The sequence below is a fragment of the Crinia signifera genome, chromosome 5 (genome assembly GCF_055691185.1).
Source record: "Crinia signifera chromosome 5, ASM5569118v1, whole genome shotgun sequence".
NCBI classification, from domain to species: Eukaryota; Metazoa; Chordata; class Amphibia; order Anura; family Myobatrachidae; genus Crinia; species Crinia signifera.
Window position 1 is genome coordinate 38,618,195 of NC_139221.1, and position 11,585 is coordinate 38,629,779.

General features: G+C 46.5%; 1 protein-coding gene across 2 annotated transcripts in view; it reads right to left on the reverse strand.

The window, feature by feature from the left end:
- Positions 1-713: 713 nt before the first annotated feature.
- The window catches only part of LOC146080127 (E3 ubiquitin-protein ligase NRDP1-like), a 19,859-nt gene continuing 8,987 nt past the window's right edge, over positions 714-11,585 (reverse strand). For both annotated transcript variants that reach the window (XM_083187049.1, XM_083187048.1), the window contains 4 exons: positions 7,458-7,597; positions 5,406-5,568; positions 4,383-4,503; positions 714-2,544 (listed from right to left, as the gene is read on the reverse strand). In XM_083187049.1, the coding sequence (XP_083043175.1) occupies positions 2,308-2,544; positions 4,383-4,503; positions 5,406-5,568; positions 7,458-7,597 (661 nt within the window). In that variant the 3' untranslated portion in view covers positions 714-2,307. The remainder of the gene's footprint in view (positions 2,545-4,382; positions 4,504-5,405; positions 5,569-7,457; positions 7,598-11,585) is intronic.

Genomic DNA, 11,585 nt, shown 5'->3' on the forward strand with positions numbered 1-11,585 from the left:
GTGCACGATGCCATACAATTTTGAAATTGTATGCCATTGTACATGGCATACGATGCCATACGATGCGATGCGATGCGATTAAACATTGTATAAGCACCCTAATGGGTGCTTATACAATGTTAAGCACCCAAATGGGTGCTTACAATGTTAAATGCACCCCCACGCCACCCCCCACTATAAACGTGAACCCGAAGCGTGGCGAGCGCAGCGGTACGCGTCCTACGACCTTTTCATACCCCCACTATCCACGTCGGCGTGGAGTTGAGAATAGAATAGTGTGGCGAGCGCAGCGAGCCACCGAGCCCGAAGCGTGGCGAGCGCACGCGGATACCTTCACAGGTAAACGCGTCCCCTCGCGGGCTTCACAGGTGTCCGCGTCGCCACGGACACCTGTGAAGCCCGCGAGGGGACGCGTATAACTGTGAAGGTATCCGCGTCCCCTCGCGGGGCTCGCTGCGCTCGCCACGCTTCGGGCTCGGTGGCTCGCTGCGCTCGCCACACTATTCTATTCTCAACTCCACGCCGACGTGGATAGTGGGGGTATGAAAAGGTCGTAGGACGCGTACCGCCGCCCCTCGCGGGCTCGCTGCGCTCGCCACGCTTCGGGTTCACGTTTATAGTGGGGGGTGGCGTGGGGGTGCATTTAACATTGTAAGCACCCATTTGGGTGCTCAAAAGCACCCTTTAGGGTGCTTATACGATTTTTGGTCGTATAGGGGGTCAAAATCGCGTCGCATCGCATCGCATGCCATCGGGTGCATGGCATGCGATGCGATGCGATCTGTTCGTCGTACGACGGACATCGGGGGCGCCGCCAAAATACACAAGTACCTTGAAGCCTATGGCAAAATCGCGTCGGTCGCGTCGGGGGCTATGTTAATGGCCGCGACCGACGCGATGCCCACGATTTTGCCTTTGCCGGCAAAATGGACCTGATTTCAAGAGAAATCAGGTCCATTGCAGGCATCGTGTACCATACTAAGAAACAAGTACCGATATTAGTAACAATAATGGTAGTATAAGCGCTCTATTATGTGTTATTATGTGCAAGAGGCATTGAGGAAACCTGCCTTTGGAGGGCTTGCTGGTTCCTGTGGTGCCATGAGGAGGATTTATGGGTGACTCCTGATAGACTGGCTCTCAATTTAGTTATTTTGGTAAGTGCTATTATCATGTAGCAATACAGTGGACAATTAGATGGCCCAGAATGGGTGCTGTTATCATGCAGTGTAGGGACCTCCAGTATCAGAGAAGCCTTGCCAAGGCCTGAAGGCTTATCATAGTTTTGCAAATATATGTAACTAGGATCTCTGATTTACCTACTATTATGTGGTTCTTCAAATCGTATTACTCATGCCCTTTGGTGTGCTGGGGGGACACTTCCCCTCCCTTTCAGCACCTGAGGGGCATTACTAATTTGATTGAGCAGCTTTTACTCTGTTTTTATTATGCCAGAGTCTCCTGTGCATGCAAAGGTCTCTGGGAACATGTTACTGGCACCTTGTTCCCAAGGGGACATCACCAGTGCACATGCACAGATCACTCGGAAACTCATTTTCAGAGTGATTTGTGTCTGCAGGGCAGAGATGCTGCCACGCGACTCCTGAGGGGTAAGTAATATATAGGTGTATGTCACCAGAGATATCAGTGTCCCTGGCCCCAAGATTTTTGGTGCTGGCCCTGGGGACAGACTATGAATGACTAATAAGTCCCACTGTCTATGCAGAGAGGGCCTGGGATCATTGGGTCGACCTAATGATGGTTGGCAGTCATTAGGTCGACACCGTTGTGTCGACATAAAGCAAGGTCAACTGGTGTCTTGGTCGACAGGTGTCTAGGTCGACACATGCGTTAGGTCGATAATCAAAAGGTCGATAAGGGGATTTTCACTGTTTATTGACCCGAATGTCGACATGGACACTGTTTTAAGTGCACCGCGTCCGCTCGCTATGCTTCGGGCGCACTATTTTATTCTCCCACCACGCCCTAGTGAATGGTAGGGCATGAAATACTGGCTGTCGGCACATGTCGGCTCAAAAAACAGTGAAAAACCACATGTCGATCTTTTGACTGTCCCCATGTTGACCTAACGCATGTGTCGACCTTGTCTCATGTCAACCTAGACACCTGTCGACCTTGCAGTATGTCGACCTAATGACTGTCGACCATCATCAGGTCAACCAACTGACCGTATCCCGCAGAGAGTACTCTGTTAAATCAAGCAGATGGCAAGTGAGTGCTGTCAACCAACAGACAGAATACCTGAGATTTTTCATATTGGTTTGAGTCTGCGCAATGTTACACCAGTTATATAACGCTGACTTCCCTGGGCTTTCTCTTTATGCTTTCCAGGCGGGTTAGGGAGCGGCTGTTGGAAGCCTGATGTATTTCATTGTTGCTCTTAGATCTGCACTCTCTCTGTAGACCTTTCAGTAGTTCCATCAGCTCCTGATTCTCCAGGCCTGCCTGCTCCAGGTCTTGGCGATGTTGCCTTTCTGACACCATCAAAGTCCGCACATCAGTCATCAGCCGCGACATCTGACTCTGCCAGGATAAACCAAAGTGAGTCAGAGTCTGCGCGCAAAAGCAGGAACGCTGTGATACTTTATTAGTGATCAAGACAATGGGGCAGATGTATTAAGCCTTAACAAGAGATAAAGGAAAGGGTGATAAAGAGAGATAAATGTCCAGCCAATCAGCTCCTTACTGACTTTTTTCAAACACAGCCTGTAACATGGCAGTAAGGTGCTGATTGGCTGGACGTTTATCTCTCTTTGGGGCAGATGTACGAAGCAGCGTTAAGTGCTTAAGTAGCACTTAACACTAGTAAATGGACTTTTTTACGTGTTGTGGCAATGTATGAAAGGGGCTTTTAACGTCCCCCTGAGGCAGCCCTGAACTTAACGTTCAGGCGCTGTCCTCCTGCTTGAAGTTATAAGCTTTAACGTTGCAGGCAATGTATTAATGCCTTCCCTGACATTAAGCCACATGTTTTTTCTTCGTCAGCCTCATGCTGGCATTAGGTGTTTTTTTTTTTTTTTTAACTCCCCCCCCCCCTCCCCTCCAGCTTGCCGACAATTGTCTCTCCTGTCAGCATGCTGGCGCCGCCGGCTGCCCCGCTCCAGTCCCCCCTTCCATTATTTGTTTTTTTGTCCCTGCTGCTTTCAATCCAACACCCACCTGTTCCCCAAGAGAGCGGGGACGCGGCGGGAGAGTTGTCAGAAATAATAATTAAAAGACCGGGCATGCGGTCTCCAGAATAGCGGGGACGTGGCGGGAGAGTTGTGAGAAATCATATTCAAAAGACCGGGCGGCCGATGATTGGCTGAGCTCTCAGCCAATCAGCGGCAGCACAGTCCTTTGAAAAGGATGGTTTCTATTCTCCCGCCGCTACCAATACCCTGATGCGGTACCGACAGCGAGCGGGAGAATAGAAACCATCCTTTTCAAAGGACTGTGCTGCCGCTGATTGGCTGAGAGCTCAGCCAATCATCGGCCGCCCGGTCTTTTGAATATGATTTCTCACAACTCTCCCGCCGCGTCCCCGCCATTCAGGAGACCGCATGCCCGGTCTTTTAATTATTATTTCTGACAACTCTCCCGCCGTGTCCCCGCTCTCTTGGGGAACAGGTGGGTGTTGGATTGAAAGCAGCAGGGACCAAAAAATAAATAATGGAAGGGGGACTGGAGCGGCGCCAGTATGCTGACAGGAGAGACAATTGTCGGCATGCTGACGGCATGGGAGAGGGCAGCAAAGGAGCTGAAAAAAAATGAGAAAAAAACAAGAGAAGGAAGGGGGGACTGGAGCGGGCAGCCGGTGGCGCCGAAATCCTAATCAAAAGACCGGGCAGCCACTGATTGGCTGAAAGAGGACGATAAACTGGGATGTAAAAAAAAGGCAATTAAAGACAAGAGGGGAGTTAACGATTAACGTTACTCACTAACATCAGCTTAATACATTAGGGTGAAATCTGTCCCTGCTCCTGAGCGTTATGCCAGGAGAAGTGGGAAACGTTAGATTTCACCCGTTAAGGGGAGATTGATACATCTGCCCCTTTATCACCCTTGTATTTATCTCTTGTTAAGGCTTAATACATCTGCCCCATTGTTGGGAAAATGATCAGGTCCGCAGGTCTGGTGGGAATGCTGATCCTTGGAGGATCTTGGGGTGTCTCCAGGTGAGTTGTCTCTCTATTTAAAATCTTATGACTATAGGACCCAAAGTGGCTATTATTGTGTAACACCAAGACTGCAAGAAGAGACGCCGGGCCCCCTCAATGGCAGGCAACCAGCAATTTAATCCCCCCCTTCGTGTGTCTATGTAAGTGGCAAATGGGCAGAACATAAGTTAATTTTATATAATAGGCCAAGTTCAATGTTACCTTCAGCTCTTCCATGTCACTCTGTATAACACTCTCCTTCTGCACCATGTGTCTTCTCTGAGAGTCAAGTCTAGATTCCATCTCCTGCTTGGTTTCCTCAAGTCTGCAGATCATTTCAGATCTAGAGACAAAGGATACATAGGCGTGGTGACTGCTGCAGTACTACATGCCTCGTTATGCAGTGGTGTTTGTGATTTACACAAGTGTTAGCTCTTTCATTTTCACAAATTGATTGTAAAGCCCCATATACACTACACGAGGATCTACCGGCTATGCACAATATCGGGAGGGGGGGGGGGGGGAGTATATGCCTCACATCTTGTAGAGCAGACTTTCCCAACCACGGTCCTCAAGGCACACCAACAGTGCAGGTTTTAGTGATATCCAGGCTTCAGCACAGATGGTTTATTCAGAATCCCTCAGGTACTAATTAAGTTACCTGTGCTTAAGCCTGGATATCACTAAAACCTGCACTGTTGGTGTGCCTTGAGGACCGTGTTAGGAATGCCTGTTGTAGAGGGAGATTGTGTGCCAGCCCCGAGAGAGGAGAGAGTCCCATGCAACACTGTTGTTATTCAATTTGCCTTTTTATAATATATATCTGGTTCTGGTTCTTGTATTCACACAGGAGAATTCTACTTTAATGCATCAAAGTATTATGGGGACGAGTCTGGTTCACACCGAGTGAACCGAATTCGGCCCCTGCCCCTATGGTCGGGGTTTGTGCTTGTCGATCACTGAAGGTTTATAGGACTTAGGTCGATACCTGAAATAGGTAGACATGGCTAAGGTCAACAGGGTTGGAAGTTCAACACAATCATTATATCGAAAATGGAAAGTTCAACAGTCAAAAGGTGGACATGAGTTTTCCAAGGTTTTTCATGGCCTATCATCCACTACGGCATGGTGCCTGAAGCGAGCGGACACCGCGCACTTCTAAGTGTATCGAATGGACACCGAATTGGTTGTTCTTTTATCACATGTTAAGGCTTAATACATGTAGCCCTTTGTCGCTGCTATTACCTTAGAAGTTCAAGCTCTGTTCGTAGCTCAGCTATACAGTTATGCTGTAAATCCTCAGTACTAAGGATGGTATAGCCACAGCCACTGGGGCATTCCCGGTTCCGATGTTCACAAACTGACAGATGACCATTCAGATGTCTTCTCTCAAACTGCGCAGGGCAACCTAACAGGGAGACGCATGCAGAACAAATCTCATACGGCTTTATTTCAATCAATTATACACTTACTGTTCAATTACATTATCCAAGTACACGCCTACCCAGAAAGGGTTACATTCTCCCCCCCCCCCCCCTTTCTCCCCTTGTGGCCCGATCTCACCCTGAACTTGCACATTTTTGTTTGCAGCCCTATGGGGGTGTGAACAAAAGTCTGTGAGCCTGCCAGTGTACTATACGGCAGTAAAGTCAGCGATAATTGGATTGACCTCTTGTACAATTGTTCCCATGTCAGAGTGGAGAAGAAGAGAGACACTTATTCCTTCCTAGGTAGGTCTGTGGGTTCGGTTTGGTCTGTGTCTCCCTATTGCCTCAGATAAAGGGAGTAAGTACAAAAATCACTTTTCTCCTTCAGCAGTATCTTCATTGGGAAGAGAGCAATGTGAATATGAATTAGCAGCTGCCTGAAGGACCTTCCTACAAAAGACACCGTCCAGAAAAACAGCAAAGTCGGAATTGAAAACTTCATAAAAAATGTTTGTAAGGAAAAAATAGGAGGCTGGTCTGCAAATGTAATCCACAGACCCCCATGAGGAACAGCCTCAGAATGGACAACAGACTATCAGGGCTGATTAACCATGCCTGGGACTCCTCTTATCTGATCATCCTGGATTTCAGTCACAGAATCACTAGTGTGGTTATGACAAACAACCTGCATTTTCCGCAACCAGGCACTGTAGGGGAGGGTTTGTGATTTTGTCCTTCCCCAGTCTCTAGAAGGCTCAAATCTGCACAAGGTCCTAAAACAGTTTGCAATGGAGTGAAATCAGTGGTGTAACTACTGTAAGGCAGCCCCAGCAGCCGCTTGGGGGAGCAAGCAGCAGCAGGGTCTGTGTGAGCGCCAGCACCCACTCGACGCACTGACATGCTGCTGCCTGCCGCTGCCCACTGAATGAGCACTGGAGGCGAGTCAGCCACAGCGCAGGTGGAGCCATGGCATAGACAACAAATCCCCCCCCCCCCCCACTGATTCAATTGACTGTACACAGAGCTGGCTATTGGCTACTGTGTACAGGATGGGCGGATGGGCGTGCTAGGGAGGCCTGGGATGCGTCAGAGCCAAATGAAGCAGCAGTGTCTGCTGGTCTCTCTTCCTCTCTCCTGCTTCAGCTACTCTGTTATGCGTGTGACATCATCACGTCACACGCTGGGGAAACATGCTGGAGAGGAGCCTGGAGGGGGGGCGCCACAAACTTTTTGGCAGGGGGAGCAAAATTTATAGTTACGACACGGAGGGAAATTATGCCTGTACCCAGGAGTTCATGACTCCAAACACCCATACATATTGTGAGAACCTTCGCTCATGACCTGAAGACTGTGACTTTCCCTGCTGATGGTTCAGAAAAAAAAACACCATTGTCTGCCTGACCCCTGACTGCCAGTCCCTGAGGAATGACCTCCAGGGATCAGAGCCACATGACTTATATGGGGAACTTCTAATGGATTATACTTAGAAGGTTCTTCTGCCATCATGTTGAAGAAATCAAAATATAACCCTATGAGATAGTGCTAATGATAGAGGCCTATATAAATAACATTGTTATTATATGTATTATTAATATTAATAATAATAAAATCCTGGAAGGGGGGCCACAAGCTGCAACGCCTGTGCCCATTTAATTATAGTTATTGCTCCGTCAGCCTGTAGTGGCCGGAGAACAGCAGAAACCACCAGGAAAATGGCCGCTCCAGCCATTTTCTGGTAATTCATGGATTTACAATAGAGTTGTTTATGGGAAAGTAGAGCAGGCAAAGGAGTGATAACAAGAATAATGATAAATCTGTCCCTAAATATCTAAAATGGAAATGCTATGAATGATCGTTTGCAGAAACTAACCAGCGTTCATGCAGGACATGTGGCCATATTCACATTCCCTCTCATGTTTGTCTATGGAATCCAGAGAGCAGACCATTGAACAGCCGCTCCTGCAGTTATTACACCGGATCTGAAGCCGACTTAGATCGTTCCGCATGTACCTAGTTGGGAAAAAAAGAATGAGCGGCAGGTAAAGCTATTTTACAGTCATGGATCGCTCCAAACGCAGTAGCACACGCAGGGGGGGGTTCCGAGTACCCAGAAACCCCCCCAGGAGTCTTAGGGCTATTGTATAAAAGCTGAGGGTCCCCTCTTTCCAAGAGGACAAGAATTTTTAAAATTGGACCTTGGGAACCGGAGATATCTGACTTCAAAGCAGTGGTCCCCATCCAAGCCTGTTAATTGCTGTTCCCAGTCAGATATTTCAGGTTCTGTCTGATGTAGAGTTTTTCTGAGGGTATATCCCAAAAGCTGGGACTCGCCACCTTTGAGGGACACTAGTAGCTTGTCTCTACTGTTCCCAGAACCAGAGATATCAGCCTTCAAGCAGCTGGTTTCTGCTCCAGCTCCACACACCTGCTATGTAGTTTTATATACTCCTTGGCAGATTGCTCTGCCTCCTGAAATCTGATCCCCTCATCCCCAATACCATTTGGTAGGTGGGATTCTCTAGTTTTTAATTCCATTAAAATCTAAGAAATCTATTTCCGGGAACTGGAGATATCTGCAGTCAAGCAAGTTGTCCTCCCACCAGAAAATTATGAATAATAAGCCCACTCCACTATACACCCCTCCTCTGCATATTAAACATCCCCTACCACCCTGGAAGTTATGTATCAGGGCCCCTTTATTCAGCCCAATGCCCCCTTCTCCCACCTCATCTCCCACCATCTGTGCAGTAAAGGGGTAATTAGTGGAAATTACTGATCCAGGCCCTACATGCTGAGCGATTGATATAATACCCCCTACCACCCGCGGGACATAAAAAATATACAGGGTCGCCTAAGTGTCCATCTCCATACTTTGCTCCGCCCCTCTGGAAACCCCCTTCTGAAAATCCTGCGTTTGCCCCTGAAACCTACCCACTCTAGACTTGTTAAAAATTAAGCTACAACATATATTTTTTTATGGATTGGTTAGAAACAACATTACATAAAATTCAGCCAATAACTGGCTTCTTTGCAACTTGGGAGACCTACATTAGTACCCTCCCTGGTGATTTCCAGGGCAGAATCAAAAGCTCTCTTCAAAATACAGAATACTATGAAACAAGAGAACTCATGGGGGATCCCCCAATTACATAGATCATTATCATTCGGTGTTTAGGCCTGGTGAAGTGGTTTCTGTGGGGTGGCGGTCCTCCCATGTCTCCATGACTATATATATATATATATATATATATATATAAATATATTATTCGAGGTCCGGCACTCCCCACTTGCCCCTGCTCCACTGTGTATCTTGACCTGGGTGCCCGCTGTTCGCTGGCTGTACCAGCGCTTGTCAATAACGTGCAGAAAGAAGCGTCACTCCAGGTACTTGTTCAATAGCAGTTTACTGTAAGTCAACAGTGTTTCGGGCCAGAGGTTTATGTCCTGAAGACGGGCTCTGGCCCGAAACACTGTTGACTTACAGTAAACTGCTATTGAACAATGCATACCTCCCAACTTCTGTCCGTATGAAATAGGGACACTCGCGCGGCAAAGCCGTGCGAGCGTCCGAAAAGGGGCGGGGCGTATGCAAATGAGGGTGCGGCTTATGCTAATTAGCCACAACCTCATTTTCATACGAAAATAGACGCTGTGCGCATGCGCACAGCGTCTATTCTACTAGATTGGGGGTCTCCCAACTGTCACCCCCCCGCAGCGGGACAATGCCTGCCGCGGGTGGGACAAATGCCTCTAAAATCGTGACAGTTGGGAGGTATGGAACAAGTACCTGGAGTGACGCTTCTTTCTGCACGTTATATATAAATATATATATATATATATAACAGTTAGGCTTTAATTATTGGTCAACATAATGCTCTATATATGAGGATACACTACTAATAAAACCCAACATGCTGTTGCTTATATATCTTTAGGTTTATCTCCATATAATTTTATTGTATTTTCTCTTACACGTCATAACTATGATGTTCCATATACAGTATGATGATACGATGACTACTGGAACCCCACATACTGCTTATGTGATTTTCTATGTAATTGTGGTCATCGTTCATTGTATTTCCTCTTACATGCCATGATTACTGAGTGTTTACTATTTATTGTGAAGTGATACTTTAATAAAAAAATTATAAAAAAAATAAAGACAAATAGAAAATTATATTTTACTGTTTAACTTGAAGTAGGAGAAGGCGAGTAACACAGCGCTAACTGCACAAATCCCTATTGAATGTGGTCTATACATCATTGGCACTAAGCGGTAACACCTTCCTGCAGGACGTGCAATGATCCAAAGACGCCCACCTCTCAATCATCCTCTTAGTAACCGCACCCCCTTCCCACCTTATGCAGCGCCGCGAAAGTCAATACTTACTCAACACTGCGATGGCCGTGGGAAGAGACATCAGAATCCCTCCCAACAGCTGGGCCCGCCTGCGGTTTTTTTGGGCAGCACTTCAAGAAAACGATGTGATGCCACCCACGATTAGTCAGCGTATGGCCTGCGATCAAAAGACGGCACTGGCTGTGGCCCCAAGGAGGGCTCACGCATGCATACTGTGTGCATGCGTGGTCCTCCAATAACCATCATGGCGGCGATCAGGGCTGAATTGGGCCCTAAGCCCCAGATGCAGGGTTTCCCATGTGGAGTGTGCTGCCAGCAAAAGCTTGTGTTACTTTTAAGAAGCCTATGGGCTTCTCTCCGCATTGGGCCAGTATCCCCTGCGGCAGCTGTGTCACTCTGTGCATGTGCAGATGGGTCATAAATGCGAAAGTCCGGGGACTGACGGCAATCGCACAGGGGAAGCTCTTATCGGGAGAGCTACCCTTTGTAGTACTAATGTTACTAATCCCCTCCTGCATGCCTCTAGACACACCCACATACCCCTCCTCTGCCAGTCAAATAACAGCAATCATAGCTCTCTGGGGAGGGGCTAAGATGATTAAAATCATGTATGTAATTTTAGTTATTTTAGCCCCACCCCTTCTTCTAAGATCCCCAAATGATGACTTCAACTCCATCCCCGACCCTTGAAATGTAGAAGAGCAAAAAATGCAGGTAAGTGTGCTCTAAAGTAAAATAATGATAGGTTTCTGGTTAGTTTTAGGTCTATTTACTAATCCCTAAGTGGATGGAGATAAAGCACCAACCAATCAGCTCCTGTCACTTTTTAAACACATTTGGATTAACCCCTTACAGGGTTGGGTATATACCCGCACAACCTTATTTAAGATTTTTAATTGAAATATGGCAAGAGAGACCCCCGAATTTGTATTTATACCAAGGGGGGTGCTGTTCCCAACAGAAATACGATATATTTTGACAAAGGAGAAAAAGGCTGTATAGGGGAACGCACTGAAAGTTAAAACGTAACTTTTATTAGTTATATATTTAATTTAAAATGCCTTGTATCATAGTATGAGGCGGCATATAAACAGCAAAAAATATTGGAAAAATTAAAAATACATACAAATTACACACAGAATGAGTGATGAGACAAAAGATAAAGAAATAAGTGTTTCTAAAATACACAGATGTTGGTTAGGGAGGAGAACTGCAATATAGTAGAGATTGGATCTCTATCTAATTATAACTCCTAGTATTATGTATCCAGGTATTCTTCGGAGGGAGATATCACAGGGAGTATGGTATTCAATTGTATGGATACGGAGTAAATTTCAATCTCAGTATTGAGAGTGATGCTTAGCTTAATGGCAAATGCCATTAAGCTAAGCATCACTCTCAATACTGAGATTGAAATTTACTCCGTATCCATACAATTGAATACCATACTCCCTGTGATATCTCCCTCCGAAGAATACCTGGATACATAATACTAGGAGTTATAATTAGATAGAGATCCAATCTCTACTATATTGCAGTTCTCCTCCCTAACCAACATCTGTGTATTTTAGAAACACTTATTTCTTTATCTTTTGTCTCATCACTCATTCTGTGTGTAATTTGTATGTATTTTTA